Source organism: Trachymyrmex cornetzi, unplaced genomic scaffold (genome assembly GCF_001594075.2).
Source record: "Trachymyrmex cornetzi isolate Tcor2-1 unplaced genomic scaffold, Tcor1.1 scaffold85, whole genome shotgun sequence".
NCBI lineage: Eukaryota > Metazoa > Arthropoda > Insecta > Hymenoptera > Formicidae > Trachymyrmex > Trachymyrmex cornetzi.
Window position 1 is genome coordinate 20,506 of NW_017300191.1, and position 18,947 is coordinate 39,452.

At 30.1% G+C, this 18,947-nt stretch overlaps 3 protein-coding genes across 4 annotated transcripts in view; all 3 read left to right on the top strand.

Moving 5' to 3' along the window:
- LOC108769063 (uncharacterized) overlaps positions 1-1,591 on the top strand; it is a 5,037-nt gene extending 3,446 nt beyond the window's left edge. The window contains exons 3-4 of the mRNA XM_018519809.1: positions 416-519; positions 1,272-1,591. Of these exons, the coding sequence (XP_018375311.1) occupies positions 416-519; positions 1,272-1,439 (272 nt within the window). The 3' untranslated portion in view covers positions 1,440-1,591. The remainder of the gene's footprint in view (positions 1-415; positions 520-1,271) is intronic.
- Positions 1,592-9,159: 7,568 nt separating this feature from the next.
- On the top strand, positions 9,160-11,717 carry LOC108769064 (uncharacterized). Its single transcript, XM_018519811.1, has 4 exons — positions 9,160-9,189; positions 9,610-9,756; positions 10,584-10,684; positions 11,437-11,717. Exons 2-4 carry the CDS (start codon positions 9,648-9,650, stop codon positions 11,593-11,595), a joined length of 369 nt encoding a protein of 122 aa, XP_018375313.1. The 5' UTR covers positions 9,160-9,189; positions 9,610-9,647; the 3' UTR covers positions 11,596-11,717.
- Positions 11,718-12,429: 712 nt separating this feature from the next.
- LOC108769099 (uncharacterized) lies at positions 12,430-18,773 on the top strand. 2 transcript variants are annotated; one of them, XR_001940534.1, is made up of 5 exons: positions 12,430-12,488; positions 14,289-14,422; positions 15,704-15,816; positions 16,410-16,612; positions 18,154-18,773. XR_001940534.1 is itself a non-coding variant. In XM_018519903.1 (4 exons), the coding sequence occupies exons 2-4, from the start codon at positions 14,326-14,328 to the stop codon at positions 16,560-16,562; spliced, it is 363 nt and encodes a 120-aa protein (XP_018375405.1). In that variant the 5' UTR covers positions 12,430-12,488; positions 14,289-14,325; the 3' UTR covers positions 16,563-16,711. The 2 variants fall into 2 exon arrangements, 1 of the variants encoding a protein (XP_018375405.1); XM_018519903.1 differs by lacking the exon at positions 18,154-18,773 and having other exon boundaries at positions 16,410-16,711.
- Positions 18,774-18,947: the final 174 nt, after the last annotated feature.

The window sequence follows — 18,947 nt, forward strand, 5'->3', positions numbered from 1 at the left end:
CTCTCTACTCTAATATTCCTGCAAATTTCATCAATACTAATAAGTAGCCTCTCTTGTTAGTTATTTTATTTTAGTAATAAAATTTCATGTTGTAAGAATTGATGCATTAACTTATTCTTTATTCTATTATTTTGTGTCGACATCATGAATGCTTTACACCATAATCTTATTTCTTGATTCGGATTGATTTTGTCAACCTAACAACTAGTAAAAAATAAAAGATATTTTAATTCTCCGATATAATCATGAAGTAATATATTTGTACATTTAAAATCCATTACGCACAAAGTGCATCGTTATATCCTTAATCTGCATCTTTTAATTATTTCTTTACTATTTTAATGTCTCGCGCATTAACTCTGTTAATACAAAAAAACCGAATTCTATTTGGATTTATAAAATAAATAATTTGCAGAGTCGACCGTCAATGAGATTGGTACCAAAGTGACCAGTAAGAATGCCACCAACGGAATCTGCCAACCACTCATATGTAACTTAAACTGCACCTGGGGATACGAGGTATATATCCACTATATACATATAAAACTATACATCTACTTTATGTTTAACATATATAATATAAATTTAAAACTATCAATACCTATTGAAAATGTTCAAAAACGAGGACAAGAGAGGAATAAGTCGATAAAATGGATAAAATGACGAATTGCTAATTTTGTCAAACTCATAACAGATAACGGGTCGATGCTGAACTCATTAAAGGGTTTAGATCATAATAAATAGTTTTTTGTAATTTGATTTCAATTTGTCTACAAAAAATAGATAATATACAATAATAAGAAATTTACATTTTAGACATACCCATATGTAATTTTATGGTGTCTATTTATAAGAAATTACATAATTATACTACGGGTAAGATGACATATTCGTACATGTAGACTATATTTGTTACTGCATCAAATTATAAATATGACTGCATCAAAATAGTTGTTTAATATTGATTGTATATTAAATTAAAGTAAAGATGATCTTAACGTCTCCACCTAAAGAAAATAATGTGAACAAAATACGTCCCTCTTGAAATCGTTCCACTTTCATTTGAAACATTTTTATATTATTAGTAACATTGGAAAAATTGACTGGATTGACTAAAATTGGAACCTTGTATAGAAATGTAAAAGTCGTGCATTTTTAAATAAAAATTTGAACTAGATATAAATTCTTTCTTCACATGCAATAATCTTAGTTTATGTCACGTGAAAATATTTTCAAGTACTTTTATTGAAAGATCTAACATTTTACGTTAGACTGATCCTGTCACCTGCTGCCCCATATGCTCATGCTGGATTCCCGAGTTCTGCGCCGTTTTATGTCCGAAAGGCCAGACCTGCGAGCCACAATACTTGCAATGTGTTACGACGCCATGTCCCATATGTATTATATGTGTGGACGACACGTCTTCATCAACAGAATGATCAGGAGATGAATCCTTGCAGATCATCGATTCGCCACGGCTATTTCTTTGCAACATGCTAAGTAAATCAATTTGTCCACGGATGTACACTGCCTAGTGTAGAGTACCTCTAGTAAAAGTTAGAACACCTAACTAATTTACTTGTGTAAAGCTTTAAACAGAATAAAGAAAATTAATCATTTACTTTATAACATTATTTGTGTTTCCTAAAAGCAACATCCCGTAACTCTGAAACCGTTAGGTTAAGTTAGTTCCGACGTATGTCGGAATCGGGTATACGTTTATTTCGACTAGTTTTCAGGTGCTAAAGCTGTTGTATCAGTTTTGACACTGATTGTGAGTTTAGCTAACACTATTTATATTTAACCTAAACTAGCTCTATTTATATTTAGCTAAACTAAAAAATATAAAATGAGGATGCGATCAGTTCCACTACAAATACTTTGAAGCATTTGATTGATCAATCAGAAAAAGAATGTTTCTAATTTATCAATCACAAAATATTTTAAAGTATTTGGATCATCGCGATCTTATGTTATTTTGCCTTTGACTGTGTTCGAGAAACACCTGTTGAGTAATTCTATTACCCACAACCGCCGGAGATCGAGCAGATGCACGCAATCACTTATATGAAACGTTGGGAAAAATATCACTGATTGAGCGGAAATGGTGCTAGAGTTAAATCTCTTGATAACTAATGCCGTAATAAAAATGTGGATCGTACTTTAAGAGTGTAATGAAGCTCGTTATCGTTTATCAGCCTTTTCAATTGCTTCATTCAACAATGATTATTCCATTCGACATATTGCATTTATTCGAATTTTTCAAAACGTCATTCTACATAAAATTTTGTTACATTATATTATGTCATTTACTCAAATGCTCAAACATGATAGAACGGTTTCATGCCGCAAAAGGACTAACGATTACCTGATTATGAGTTTCCTTCCACTTATCCTTTTGTTGAAAGAAAGTACAGTAGCTAATAAAAAGGTTCAATACGGCAGCAATCTACTGTGCTTATTTTGAAAGATCATTAAAATTATTTTTATTGATGGTGAAAACTAATCTTCGTTCTATTCTCCCGATTTTATAAAAATCCAGAGTTAGTTTATAGTTTTTGGCACCGTTAATACACACGTTCGGTCATTCGTGTTTTGGCTTAATTTTCAAACTAACGTGTGTACTATAAGGGTTAAAACGAACCGGAAATAATTGAAAAATGTCTTTTAAAATCATTTTGAAGTCATTTTGTTGTATTGATATCATCTTGTTGTTCTGCTTGGGCAGATTCGAATGAACAGTATCAATGAATGATCGACACGTCGTTCGCATCCACTATCTGATATGTAAGATAAACTATAGAATAAGACGATAGAAATATGGTAACAGTTAATTAACGCACGCATTAGAGATGCGAAAACATAATTTGTGCTAAATACAGCTTTGACTAAAAATATTAAACATCTTGTTAATTAATATTTAATTTTTCAGTTAATAAATTAATTTAAGACAGTAGTATTACTGCAAATTATTCTGTGTTTCAGAAATTCTTTAAATTACACTTAGGTGTAATGTCGATAATGGCTCGGTAAAATATATATATATAACATACAAATTATTTAAAATAAAAAATATAAAATAAGTTTCAGAAACTTATTTAAAATATAAAATCGAAAGAATCGATAAAAAAACTGACATGACTTATGCAAAATAAAAAATATAAAATAGCTCCCGAAACTTATTTTAAATATTAAATAAGAACTAAATCAGAAGTGTAGTTATTTTTTTATTTCTATATCGAACTGTGTTTATTGTCATTACGAAAGTCAAACAATCTAAAGCATTCAAAAGAGTTCAGATGTTAACTAAAATTAGTTATCAATTTTATTATTCACAGCGAACATATGTCATAGATCATGTGATAAAGTCACGTGAGATCCCACGTTAGGCTCTAAACAGAGATGAGATAGGATGTAGACTATACTGGAGGAAATACCCATAATTTTACAACTTGACTGTCTTGTTCAGTAGCAGCAGCAGTTCCGCGAGGACTACGAGCGATCGAATCGTCGTACGTGAACGTTATATCGTCTTGAATCTAGAAAGTAAAAAAAAAAAAAGTTAGTATTATATAGTTATAAGAATTATTATATTGGTAAGTAAATTCTTTTTTTTGTAGTTTTACAAAAAAACCTAGACAACACACATATTTAAAAACGAGACATAACACGTCTTAAAGATGCCTAAGCCTAGGTCCACAACCTTGCTTTAAGAGGCCATAAGCCGTAAAGCCTTAAAAAATTAATCAATCGCAGTTGAATATGAGAAAAATAATCGACTGTGATTGGTCAATTTCTTACGACTTTACGACTTAATGTCTCTTAAAATAAGATTGTGCCTCTTAAAATAACCTAGATTAAAAGATGTCTTAAAGGCCTTTTTTTTGAAATATCTTAAAAACGTCTTAAAAACGTTTATCTTATGTCTCGATTTTGGACTTTTCGTTAACTGGGATGTGAAGAGAATATGTGCAATACCGCTTATTTCTTTCTTTTTTTTCGTGCTGTCCGATTAACGCTTCTCACATTTTTTATTCCGGTGTACATTTGGTATTCCGACTTCTTTTCGCACTTACGCGATTCCGGGGACTAACGGCGAGATTTTTTTTCTGAAAGAGATCATCCATCTACTTGGTCATCTCATAAGCAGTTTCCTTTTTCTCGCCTCCTATTTTTCTCACGAAAGTGTGTGATGATGACGCATTCAAGAATCTATTTATATGATGCACTGCAAATATATAGAAAGTTGAAGGTTAAGATCCCAGAATTATGAAGATACCGATGAGGATGAGTGACTTACAACTGTGAGAGAATAAATGCACGTAATCGCTATGAATAGTTGAAGAAAATATCAATTCAATGGAAACTTGATGCTAAAGATAAAAGTCAATTTACTCAATAATTAACGTTAATAGAAAAACATGAAAAATATGCTTTAGAGTATAATGAAGCTTGTGATCGATTTTTTAAAGCTAGGAAAATTAATTTTTATTCTATTCTCTTGATTTTGTATGAAAATGCAGAAATATTAGTATACTGTTGTTCAACTGTTCAATTATGTTACAATTGTGTTTTATGAACTAAAGCGTTCGTTTATTTCAACCGCGTGGATTTAAATTTTGATTCCATTTAACTGTAACTTTTAATTATATATAATTTTAATCTCATAAATAATTAACAAACTGTGCGTTTGGCGAAAACTTTTTCGCGCGATCGAATTTGTTCCCTTATTTAAATCGAAGTGAATGAATATGTTTGGCATATTTTTATGAAGGAAAAATAATATTATTTTTATCTTATTCTTCTGCATTCTGTGGAAAATATTAAAGAACAGCTATTTAAAGTTTGGTTTCTCTCACTATCTCGATTTAAGTCATAAAATAAACGATTGGGAATCCCGAAAACGTCAGAATTTCCGGAACAGTAAAGCTTCCTACATTTATCAATCGCATGTATCGCAATGCATCACTGGAAAAATATATACCTTTTAACAAATCATTTGTTTAAATAATACAAACTAAATATTTATCAAATACAAAAGTATAAAATATTTATTTGATACAAGAATTATTAATTTGATTCAATTTTACTGAATAAATATTTATTTGCTGCAAGTATAAATATTTATTTGATACTGTTTAAATAAATATTTATTAAAATTTAGTATATATTTTCCTCAGTGTAAAAATAATCATGTTTTCATCGATGTTATCTCCTGTTTTCGTTGTAGTATTTATACCTTTTAACTAAATCCGAAGACTTTCCAGAGGGGATGATCTCAATCCTATCGCTAGTTTCACCATCGAACAAAGAATACGTTGCGTTAAGACGAAGGACATAGTTTCATTTTACTCTCGTTGAAGATCGTATTTTAATCAAGTTGTAATTATTACCATTCCAGATAAAGCGTCCAGCAAAAAAATTACTTGAAGATGCGCCGTAATTTTTACAACGGTGGACTTACCTGCTCCACTGGATTGATATCTTTGACTTGTCTACTACTTGTCCTTTCACTATCGACATCGATCATCGCTGGTACATCCTTTTTTTTCCAGCATTGTATTATTTATTCTTATCAGGAAACACGAAGTTCTCTTTCAATTTTGATAAGTTTTTAATATGTTGTTCTCCAGATCAAAGTAAGGGATACATATTTTTTTTATAAGGGTTCAATCGCACATTTAGGGCTGTAATATCTCTTTAAAAAATTGATTATTTTCTTTTAGTGCGAACATGTATTCCTACTAATATACATTACAATAATAAATATAAGAAATACTGATTTCTTAAAAAACACGCAGGTAAACTTTGCCGCTCGTGGATGCACTTTGAATCTTTAATATTTGATCTCTCATATCTTCTCTGTAAAAGTAGATCGGTGTATTATCACTGATTTCAGTACTACTAATAACTGTAATATTCATGAATATTTACTGTTTTTCAGTACTAATACAATGATTCATTTTTAAAAGTTATGGTTTCTACAGATTGAATCTGCAGAAAATCGTAATCTCTAAAAATGAATCAGTGTATTATTACTTGAAAAACGTAAATATTCGCTGGTATTTACATCAGCTATAAGTGTAGCACTGAAATCAGTAATAATACACTTTTAGAGAGTTGAATTTATGATTTTATGATGTATTTAAGTAAATACTTTTCTCATTATGTGCAATGACAATTTCTGTAATTATTATACATACCCGTTCTCGTTCGATTCTCCAATAGATGTTATCATAAAATAAATACTACGTATATTTTACACTAAAAATCCATTACGCACTAATTATCGCGCCGTTTTACCCTTTTAATTATTCTTTCATTATTCTAATTTCTCGTATTAAATCATTATTTCATATAAAAACCGTTCGGGATTTACAAATCGTACGATTTGCAGCACCGTTTGAGCACGAGATCATGGTGTCTAACAACAATGCGTTCACCCATCGCGGATGTCCGCTTTTGAACTGTAGAACGAATTGCCCTTTGGGATTTGAAGTATGTATCCATTATAACTATACATCCACTTTATATTTAGCATTTTTAACTATTATTTAGCTTTACATTCAATGTAAATTTGTATCATTACAAAACTAAAATGATAAAACAGACACGTTTTCAAGAAATGTAATTTTAAAAAACCCTTTTTATTTTATATTTTTTTAAAATTTTTGTAGATAATAAGCAAAACTTGACCGAATGAAATTAAAAAATAGATCATTATTTTTATGTCACCACAAAAAACTTAAAAATCGACAAACCTTAAAGGTCGTCGTATTTTACCTCTCTTTAATCCTTCTGCTTTCTTTTCATGTCTTTTTATGCTCTTTTTCTTTTTATATTTTATGTTTTTGTGTTATTCCTATTATCTATATCTTTCGAAAAAAAAAAAATGATAAAACATTTTCTTTCCACTTGAAACAATTCAGTTTTGTAAGTCACTGTATAACACCGATGTATGACATTTTAATTCTAGTTTAATTTATTTATATAGCTATAAATATTCGATGTTATATAGAGATACAAAAAAGAGTCAGTGCATTTTTAAATAAAATTTTGGACTAGATATATGGATTTTTTTCTACATATAAAAGAGTTTGCGATGTGATCTCATGAAAATCTTTTCAAATGCTGTTACTGAAAGAATCAACATTTTCGATAGGTCAATGAGGCCGGCTGTCGAACATGCACGTGCAAAAATTAAGTCGCATATCGCGACTTAATTTGTCCGGAAGGTGAGACAAGTGAATTAGTTTACATCGTGAATTGTTTTCGGCCGTGTTCCCGAGATACACCCATGTGTAAGAAGAAAAGATCAACAATCTAATCTGTAAGCGAATCTTTACAAATTATCGATTCGCCATGGCTGTTTTTCAGCAGCAACATATGTAAATCAATTTACGGGAAATAAATGCTTTTAACGATCTAGCTGGAAGTGATTGCATAATTCTGTGTAAATTCATTTATTACGCTAGTAGTCCTTTTAATTAAATGTGCGCCGAAATTCTTCAGTCTTGAAGCGCAAACTCTACACTGAAAGAAAAGATTGGTTGCTGTAGCAAATTAGATGGTTAAATATGGCATAGCCATTTTTAATTGGCTACAGCAACCAATTTTTGGTTGCGTTAGCCAATCGAAATACTATGCTGACATCGCGGATAGGCTAACACAACCAACAATTGGCTGCAGCAACCAAAAATTGGCTGTTGCAAGCAATTAAAAATGCTACACCATATTTTACTATCTAATTCGTTGCAGCAGCCAATCTTTTCTTTCAGTGTACTGAACTACAGCAATATCACCAGTTAAATTGTGTGACTAGCAATTTAACAATTCGATGCTCTTACGCATCTTAAAACAATCTTAATAATGCTGAATACCATTAAAATCTGTAAATAATAATAATTAAAATAAGTAAATAATATATTAAAATATGTAAATCAACCAGATATATAAATCAATCTATTCGCCTCCATTTTCAGATGCCCAAATATCGTGATGTTAGGGTTAAATAAGTTAAATTATAATTTAACTTTTTAAGCCTTAACATCACGATATTATTTTCTTTCTAAAGTACATATTTCGAGTATCGTAACGTAAACAGATATTTTTTATTCACTCATGAATTTTTAATCGATATCACATTTTTCCAGAACACTTAACATTTGTTCAATAGAAACAAGCATATTTTAAAAATAACAGCTAAAATCGTTGAAACTATTTTTTGTCGCAGACTATTATTATTTGAGAGTTTGATTATAATAGACATCTTAATATTTTCCTTGATGAAAATTAATTTCAAATCAAGAAATTTCTACTTTGTTCTGTATAAATATCTTCGTTTATAATTATATCAATCGAACATAATTGCGCACTTATTAATTAAATCTTCATGCAAACGCTGGAGAATCAATTACAAATTTATTCATTTAACAGATAGCAGAATGGAGTGAATTTTTTTATCATACAATATATCACAAAGTGATCTAATTATATACTAAATTGAATAAAATAATATTTATAGAAGATATGTATATTTCAACTTGTGTAATATTTAGCCTTAACCAAGTGACGATAGTTCATTTTATTTTACTTAAATGAATTATTTAATGTCTTAAACATTATGTTACAATGCTATAGAAAATACAAACTATAATGACGAAAAGTATAACGCAATCGTAATAATACCTACAAAACACAAATTTCGAAACTATATTACACACAATAATTTATACATAAAACTCTTATATTATTAAGACTACGTTCGGGGAGCGCTATCTATCAGAGTTGTTATGATTAAACAAGACTTCTTACCTCATGAGCGTTATTATGTTATTTTACCTCTTGCTATGTTCGAAAAGCATCCCCTCGAGTCATTATGTCCTTATTTTATGTACTATTAGACGTAAAAAACTAATTATACGTTTATTATAACGATAAAGATAGTTATTGAGTAACTATTTATCAACACTATTACTATTAAGAAGGTAACATTTATGTATAAACGGTCACTTAATGTTCTGCGACTTCGAGAGTTTGACTTCAAATGAGATAAGAAAACTATTAAAAATAAAAAACTTTTGGGGGGCTCATGCTTTTTTAAATGAAACTCTAGCTCTATAAAAAGGAAACCCGCGGACTCCAACAGTAGTTTTCCGAATTCCTCACGAGCAAATCATTGAAAGTGAAGTTAGTATCTAGGATAGTTATAAAAATCATTACATGACAATGGGCAAATAAATTTCTCTTTTGGAAATAATGGTTTTCGAAATATGTATTTGTTTACACTGTATTTCACCTACACTGAAAAAAGAAATATTTAATTTTAAGATATTAAAGTGATTTTTTCTTATCTCCATTTTTTATATCGCATTTATCGCAATTCGTAGAAATCATATCTTCTTTGAAAATACCTTCCATTGAACTTCCATTATAATATTCATGTCTGATCCTGGCTATATCTTAAATTCGAGTACTTTTTAGAGAACGTAACGTTTTAATTTTATCGAAAAGAAGAATACATTTTGTTAAAGTAAAGGAAAGAATGAAGATTCGTTCTATTGTCGTTGAAAACATTTTTTATTCAAGAAACAATTGTTACTATTCCAGATACCTAATAGCAATCGGCTAAAAAATTACTTGATGTAATGAAGGGATACCGTAATTCCTGCAACAGTGGGCTTTCCTGCAAAGTTATGTGGATGTCGTTGACCTGTCTACTGTTCATCTTTTTGCTATTAACAACAATCACTGCTAGTACGTCCTCTCTATTCTTCTACTTTTTCAGCGTTTTATTATTTATTGTTTGTTTGACTCGTTTCCTTTCCAATGTGCATGCCAATACAAAGAAGCAAAGAAAACAAAATTGCGATAAAATATATTTCGAAAGTGAATCGACACTTTCATTGTACATTTTGGCTTACGCAACACTGGATTTAATTAGAATTTGTGAATATTGGACCGCACAACGTGATCGTTCTAAAAAATGATCAAAAAATAGATTAATATATTCACCTCTAGCTTATAAGTGCTCGCGTTCAAATTAGAAATTATCTTTCTCTTTGCAATTAAATTAAAGACTATCTTCTCTTTAAAATCACTCTAATAATTACAAAACTATTTTGTAAAAAGCTGCAGTTTCTATTAATTTTTTATTCCAGACTGCTCCAAATTTCTCTCTACTCTAATATTCCTGCAAATTTCATCAATACTAATAAAGAACAGAGCATAGCCTCTCTTGTTAGTTATTTTATTTTAATAAAATTTCATGTTGTAAGAACTGATGCATTAACTTATTCTTTATTCTATTATTTTGTGTCGACATCATGAATGCTTTACACCATAATCTTATTTCTTGATTTGGATTGATTTTGTCTAACAACTAGTAAATAAAATATATTTTAATTCCCGATATAATCATGAAGTAATATATTTGTACATTTAAAATCCATTACGCACAAAGTGCGTCGTTATATCCTTAATCATCTTTTAATTATTTCTTTACTATTTTAATGTCTCGCGTTAACTCTGTTAATACAAAAAAACCGAATTCTATTTGGATTTATAAAATGAATAATTTGCAGAGCCGAATATCAATGAGATTAGGACTATAGTGACCAGTACGGAACCCGAAATAGCGTGCCTACCATTCCCATGTGACTTAAACTGCACCTGGGGATACGAGGTATATATCCACTATATACATTTAAAACTATACATCTACTTTATGTTTAACATATATAATATAAATTTAAAACTATCCATACCTATTGAAAATGTTCAAAAACGAGGACAAGAGAGGAATAAGTCGATAAAATGGATAAAATGACGAATTGCTAATTTTGTCAAACTCATAACAGATAACGGGTCGATGCTGAACTCATTAAAGGGTTTAGATCATAATAAACATTTTTTTGCCATTTGATCTCAATTTGTCTACAAAAAATAGATAATATACAATAATAAGAAAATTACATTTTTGACATATCCATATGTAATTTTATGGTGTCTATTTATAAGAAATTACATAATTATACTACGGGTAAGATGACATATTCGTACATGTAGACTATATTTGTTACTGCATCAAATTATAAATATGACTGCATCAAAATAGTTGTTTAATATTGATTGTATATTAAATTAAAGTAAAGATGATCTTAACGTCTCCACCTAAAGAAAATAATGTGAACAAAATACGTCCCTCTTGAAATCGTTCCACTTTCATTTGAAACATTTTTATATTATTAGTAACATTGGAAAAATTGACTGGATTGACTAAAATTGGAACCTTGTATAGAAATGTAAAAGTCGTGCATTTTTAAATAAAAATTTGAACTAGATATAAATTCTTTCTTCACATGCAATAATCTTAGTTTATGTCACGTGAAAATCTTTTCAAGTACTTTTATTGAAAGATCTAACATTTTACGTTAGATTGATCCTGTCACCTGCATATGCTCATGCTGGATTCCCGAGTTCTGCGCCGTTTTATGTTCGAAAGGCCAGACCTGCGAGCCATTCTTGCAATGTGTTACGACGCCATGTCCCATATGTATTATATGTGTGGACGACACGTGTTCATCAACAGAATGATCAGGAGATGAATCCTTGCAGATCATCGATTCGCCACGGCTATTTCTTTGCAACATGCCAAGTAAATCAATTTGTCCACGGATGTACACTGCCTAGTGTAGAGTACCTCTAGTAAAAGTTAGAACACCTTACTAATTTACTTGTGTAAAGCTTTAAACTGAATAAAGAAAATTAATCATTTATTTTATAACATTTATGTTTTCTAAAAGCAACATCCCGTAACTCTGAAACCGTTCGGAATCGGACATATGTTTATTTCGACTGGTTTTCATGTGCTAAAGCTGTTGTAGCAGTTTTAACACTGGTTGTGAGTTTAGCCTCTAACGCTATTTATATTTAACCTAAACTAGCTATATTTATATTTAGCTAAACTAAAATATAGAGAATTATCTGAGAATGCCATTAGTCCTACTACAAATACTTTGAAGTATTTGATTGATCAATCAAAAAAAGAATGTTACTAATTTAGTAATCATAAAATACTTTAAAGCATTTTAATCATCACGATCTTATGTTATTTTGCCTTTGGCTGTGTTAAAGAAGCATCTGTAGTGTAATTTTATCCTTATATACTTTATGTATCATTAGACATCTAAATATGCGTTTACTATATCGATAAAGATTATCTACTAACATAGTTATGTACTAACATTGAAATTAAAATTGTAGTGATCATTACATAAGGATACTACGTATTGTTTTATGACTCATTCTCCACATGTATCGCTTAAGACGAGATAAGGAAATGTGAAAATAAAAAACTTTAAAATAAACAAAGAGAGGGAAATTCTAATTCTATAAAAAGGAAACCTTCCGACTGCAGCAATAGTTTCTCGAGTTCCTTACGAGCAAAACATAGTGTACGTTTAACAGACTTAAGTCCAGAAAGTGAAGTAAGTAGTACAGTAAAAAAAACCATTATATAACAATTGGCAAATAAATTCTTTTTTTGATAATAACTTTCGCAAATGTAACAATTCACGAAAAATGTAAGATGATTCGACGCACAATATCTGTTCCTTTTTTTTCGTGTCAGCACATCACACTTTTTAGTTTCGACATGCGCTTCGCGCGACTTTGACTTTTTTTTATTCATGTGATTCCAGCAACTTATGTCGAGATTCTTTTTTTGGAGATCTTTCATCTGCTCTTCTTCTCGTAAACTTCCTATTTGTCTTTTCTTTTTTCTCACGAAATATAAGACGACACGTTCGGAATACGATGCGCCACGACAATAGAAAGTTAAAGGCTAAGATCCGGAAATGCTGATATTCATGTGATTCCAGCAACTTATGTCGTGATTCTTTTTTTGAAGATCTTTCATCTGCTCCTCTTCTCGTAAACTTCCTATTTCTCTTTTCTTTTTTCTCACGAAATATAAGATGACACGTTCGGAATACGATGCGCCACGACAATAGAAAGTTAAAGGCTAAGATCCGGAAATGCTGAAGGTAAAGAATGACCCATAACTGCCGGAGATCGAGCAGATGCACGCAATCACTTATATGAAACATTAGGGAAAATATCACTGATTGAGTAGAAATGGTGCTAGAGTTAAATCTCTTGATAACTAATGCCGTAATAAAAATGTGAATCATACTTTAAGAGCGTAATGAAGCTCGTTATCGTTTATCAGCCTTTTCAATTGCTTCATTCAACAATGATTATTCCATTCAACATATTACATTCATTCGAATATTTCAAAACATATCATTCTACATACAATTTTGTTACATTACATTATGTCATTTACTAAAATGCTCAAACATGATAGAACGGTTTCATGTCGCAAAAGGACTAACGATTACCTGTTTTGAGTCTTCTTCCACTTATCCTTTTGTTGAAAGAAAGTACAGTAGCTAATAAAAAGGTTCAATACGGCAGTAATCTATTTTGCTTATTTCGAAAGATCAATAAAATTATTTTTGTTGGTGGCAAAAATTAATCTTCATTCTATTCTTCCGATTTTATAAAAATGTAGAACTATTAATATTATTGCATTTAAGTCTTCACTTATGTTATAAGTGTTATGTTTTATGAATTATAGCGTGCGTCTATTTCAATCGAATTCAAGTTTTAACTCCATTTAACTATTGCTTCTACTTTTAATCTCGCGAATATTTAATGGACTTTGCCTTTTACCAAAAATTTCCTTGAATGATCGAATTTATTCTCTTACGTAGGTCATCGAATTAATATGTTTGGCATATTTTTGTCAAGGATTAAAAATAATGCTATTTGTTTTTAATTAATAATACTGCGTTTTTAGCAGTATGTATTTATGTACACAATTGTGGACAAAATCGAATAGTAGCTCATATGCAGCTGTAAGCCACTTCGAATAGAAATAAATTTCGTATTCTCTCCCTCACATTTCATACCACGAAATAAAAGACTGAGAATCTCAAGAACATCGGAATTTCCGGAATAGAGTAATCTTTAGCGTTTGTCAACCGCGTTTATTACAATGCGTAGAGTCACGTCTCCGTTGATGCCATACCTCACTTTCGTTGCATTATTCATGTCTCCCAACTACATCCCAAATTCAAGGACTTTTCAGTGGATGTGATATAACGTATCGCTAATTTCACCATTGAGAAGAAGAATTCGTCCCGTTAAAACAAAGGATAGAGTTTCATTCTGTTCTCGCTGGAGTTTGTGTTTTAATCATGATGTAATTGTCACTATTCCAGGTAATAATAGTGATCGATTCAAAAATTACTTGATGCAATGAAGATGCGCCGTGATTTCTACAACAGTGGACTTACCTGCGCAACTGTGTGGCTGTCGTTGTTTATCCTCTCACTAGCAACAATGATCACCGCCAGTACGTTCTCTAGTCTTCTATTTTATTCAGAGTTTCGTTATCTACTCTATGTTAATTGTACTCATTTCCGTCCAATGTGCACGCAAACGTAAAGCTTAACAAGCAGATAAAACAATCGCTATAAAATAACTTTTAAAAGTGAATAGTCATTTTCATTGTGTATTTAGATTTGAGCAACGCCAGATTTAAATAGAATTTTTTAATACCTGCACGGGACCGCTCCTATTCTAAAAATTAAAGTGAAAAATTTACTCTTTGCTTACGAGTATCTGCGTTCAAATTAAAGTAACAACCTTGTCTTAGTTCTACTTATTTTTATTCTTTCCAATATATTAGTGGCGAAATCTTATAAAAAGCAATTACTGATTTTTTTACTTCCGACTGCTATCAATCAAAGGTTGACATAACAAGAAGAACGCGCATATTTTATTGAAATCGAATCTTTTTTAAAATTACTTTATCAGAATTAAATTATAAATTTTCATATATTCCTTTGTTCTAATAAACTTTCATTCGTTATATATTCCATGTTTTCTTCTTTGAGTTACTCGAAAGTATTCGCTATTATGGTGCCGCTTTGAAACGCTATCGCATGTTAGATAATATAATAAGTGTGATAAATATACGATAATTAAGTAAATAGGTAGAATTCTGAGAAGTTATTCTCTTATGTTATTATGTTCTTATGTCATTTTCCTATGTTATTTTCTTCTATAAAGGCACCTTCAGATGATTTGACAAATATATGCCAACACAAGCAAATATCATACACATACACGACGTAGGTAATTATTCATATTGAATGTATTGATCAATATTTAGCGAATCTTTGCGAAGTTGGCGTATACGTCGACCATACCGTCTGGAGGCGCCTTAAGAATTGTATATACATCATCAAAACTTCATATTGTAATTTTGTCTTTTGAATTGATTTTGTCAGTTTAACTAATGAATATAAAAGGCACCTCTTAATTAAAAGAGATTCAAAAAATGTTTCCTCTAATGTATGCCGAAAGCACGAAAATACAGAACAATTATTAGATATCGCTTAAGATAGCTTGAAATTACATCCAAATTTTTATTTTATTCAATTTTTCAATATATTTGTATAATCATAAAGTAAATATATTAATATAATGAAAATCCATTGTGCACAAATTACTGCGCCGTTATATCCTTAATCGCCTTTTAATTATTCCTTCATTTTAATGGCTCGCTTTTATTATATTTATACGAAAACAGAGTTCCATTATTTATGAATTAATTTATGATGGCGCGCAGAATCGACCATCCATGAGATTGACACCAGTATGACTAGCAAAAATACTACAAACGAGACGTGCCCACCTGACATGTGTCCCATAATGTTATGCCGCTGGGGATTCAGCTACGAAGTATGTATATATCTACTATACAAACCTACCTGTATATAAAACTATACACCTACTTTATACTTAGCATATTTAACATAAATTTATAATTATCATTATTGAAAATGTGTAATCACAAATAGGACAAAGAGGGAATAAAATAACGAAATGAGTAAGAAGACGAATTACTAATTCTTCTAAGTTAATAACAAATATTGGACCAACTGAACTCATTAAAAAATAATAAATATTCTCTTTAGTAGTTTGACTTTAATTTGTCCATAAAGATAAATAATATAATAAGAAATATATTTTAGTCGCAGTATTAAAATATATATAATTTTTTGGTCTGTTTATATATAAGAAATAACACAATTATACATTCACTTTCTTTTCGTTACATTTCTGACTCAAGCATTTTTTGTACTATTAATAATTTTGAAGAAAATTGACTGAATTCATTGAAAATGAGACGCTCTGTATATAGTAATATAAAAAAGAGTTTGTGTATTTTTAAGTAGAATTTTAAATTTAATTCTTTCTTTACATAAAATAATCTTGATTTGTTATGTGTTTTACATAAAAATTGTTATTGAAAAATACAACGTTTTCGATAGACGGATGAGGTCACCGGCTGTCAAACGTGCAAGTGCTGGGATCCCTGTTCCGACGTTGAATGTCCAAAAAACAAGATATGCGTGCTACAAAATCGGGCGTGTTTTACAACACCATGTCCCCCGTTAACTACCTGTGAGAATATTACATTCTAATCTGCAAGCGAATCCTTGCAGATCATCGATTTGCAATAGTTATTTGCCAGGTAAATCAATTTGTCCATTGATGTACAGCTATCTGGTGTAGAGTATCGTTAATAAAAGTTAGGACACCTTATATCAATTTATTTGTGCAAAGCTTTAAACAGAATAAAAAAAATTAAAAATTAAAAATTAAAAATGATTAAATAAATTGTATATATTGTATAAAATTAACCCTTAGTACACACGTTAGTTTTGGGTATCCTTAATAATACACACGTTCGATCATTCGTGTCTTGGCTTAGTTTTCATCACTTTTACAAGTATATATAAATTATTAAACAATTTTTACATACATTTTGACATCTTTAGAAAATATCTGTGCAGTTATATATTCATAACAAAATGTAAATAAATTGTTGTTACTAAATATAGTTAACGAAATCAGAAATATGCACTATTTTATATAAATATATAAAACTCTGAAACAAAAATGTTTAAAGGAAAAATACGGTTCAGTATCTTACAATTGACATTCCAAACTACAAGAAAAAAAAATATTTCAAGCGTCGACTGTCCAAAAAGTTTAGTTATTGAGTAACCTGAAAATGATGTTTTTTTAATATACATGAATGGCTATAAATTGAAGATATATTGCACTTACACTTTAAAACAATAGATTTTATTATTGCTATTGTGTTAAAAAAAAACTTGTAATTTATTAGGAAAATGTTCTTTATGACATTACAGACAGCATAATATATATTATATAATATTACTGACAATATTTAGAACAAGAGTACCAATAATCACGTTTATTAAGGGCTGATATGTTGTTTTAGAGTTAAATTCTTCTTTTAATGATTGGCGAAATATTCCCGCAATACAACCGAGTATTAGTGGAAAATAAACAAAAAAATAAAAAATTAATTACAAAAATGTACACTCTGTACATACGTTGGGTCATTTGTGACGCAGAGGTGAACTTCAGAGTTATGCCAGTTGAAGAATACGCACGAATCGAGGCCGGTAACGCATAAAACTTGTTCTCTAGATGTCAAACTTTTTTTTGGAATAGAAGAAAAAAGACCGGTATTTAACCAGGTGCTCTTAGGACCACTTTCATCAAGCTCAGTTAACTTACTCAGCCTAGTAACTGTAATGAAATAGAAAGAGATAGAAATAGTTCTATCTCTTTCTATTTCATTACAATTACTAGGCTAGTTAAATAAACCGACAATGGTGAAAGTGGCCCTTAGTATTTCAAAAAAAGAAATGCGCAGGACACGAATGACCCAGACGTGTGTATTAAGGGTTAAATATTTACTTCATACCATTCATGTTTGTTTACAAAAATATCTTCAATATCCCATAATTCCGAAACCTTTCGGAATCAAATTTATATTAATTTTGACTGGTTTTCATGCTAAAAGCTAAAACTGCCGGATTTTAGTTGGGACAATCTTATTATTGAAAAACAGGAGAATTTCGGTCTTTATTAGTCTATATAAATATATATAATCGAACACAGTATAAATCTATAAATATAATAATCTATTTACAATTGCGTGGACGTATTAACATAATGACACCTCGGGATTTTCAGACCCAGGAGAATCTTGCGTTAATGGTTCACACATCAAAGAGGTAATGAAGACAAATATCAATGAAAATATATTAAAATCATTTCCCATACCTAGATCCTCGACGATCAAACAAATGTCCGTCGATAAATTCATTATTCGCGAGTAAATGTTTCCGATTTCACAAAAGAATCGTTATTTTATGTCTTAAACTTTAAAAAAGTAGATTACATTTCCGAATCATCCTCTATATTTTGTCAAAATCGCTTAATAAATTTACAAACGATTATTTATAAATTTAGATTACGTGAATAATGTCGAATAAGTCTTTAATAGTTGTCTTTAGAATCTACATAGTCATATGTATGAACACCGGATCCAAAAATGTCGCATGCATTCGTTTGATCGTCAAGTCTGGACCGTAATGATGAATCTCGTGGACAATAAATTAGGACGAAATATCGACAGTGAGATACATGACATTGTTTTGACTACGATGTATATACTATACCATGTACGACATTACTTCACGTTTCCAGGTTGCACTTATGATTTGTGTGTGCTTTTGTTTATTAACCGCTAACAGTTAAGAACAAATTCAGTTACGTATATAAGATCATTAAACATATTTAAAGTTGTAAAAGCATAAAACATGTTCTTAATTATTTAATATTCTTAGCAAACATTTAATATTTTTTAAACAAATATTTTTTAAAACTAAACATTCGTACTGAGAAAATTTTTTTCTATACTTTTAATATACGTTTTTACGAGAAATTATCTCCTTACCGATTATTATACGTCTCGTATATAAAAA

Excerpts from the sequence above, each read along its gene's own strand:
- LOC108769064 (XM_018519811.1), top strand. The coding sequence starts at position 9,648 with ATGAAGGGATACCGTAATTCCTGCAACAGTGGGCTTTCCTGCAAAGTT. Across the intron at positions 9,757-10,583 it reads ATTAACAACAATCACTGCTA|AGCCGAATATCAATGAGATT; the intron begins GTACGTCCTCTC and ends AATAATTTGCAG. Across the intron at positions 10,685-11,436 it reads ACTGCACCTGGGGATACGAG|ATTGATCCTGTCACCTGCAT; the intron begins GTATATATCCAC and ends ATTTTACGTTAG.
- LOC108769099 (XM_018519903.1), top strand. The coding sequence starts at position 14,326 with ATGAAGATGCGCCGTGATTTCTACAACAGTGGACTTACCTGCGCAACT. Across the intron at positions 14,423-15,703 it reads AGCAACAATGATCACCGCCA|AATCGACCATCCATGAGATT; the intron begins GTACGTTCTCTA and ends GATGGCGCGCAG. Across the intron at positions 15,817-16,409 it reads GCTGGGGATTCAGCTACGAA|ACGGATGAGGTCACCGGCTG; the intron begins GTATGTATATAT and ends CGTTTTCGATAG.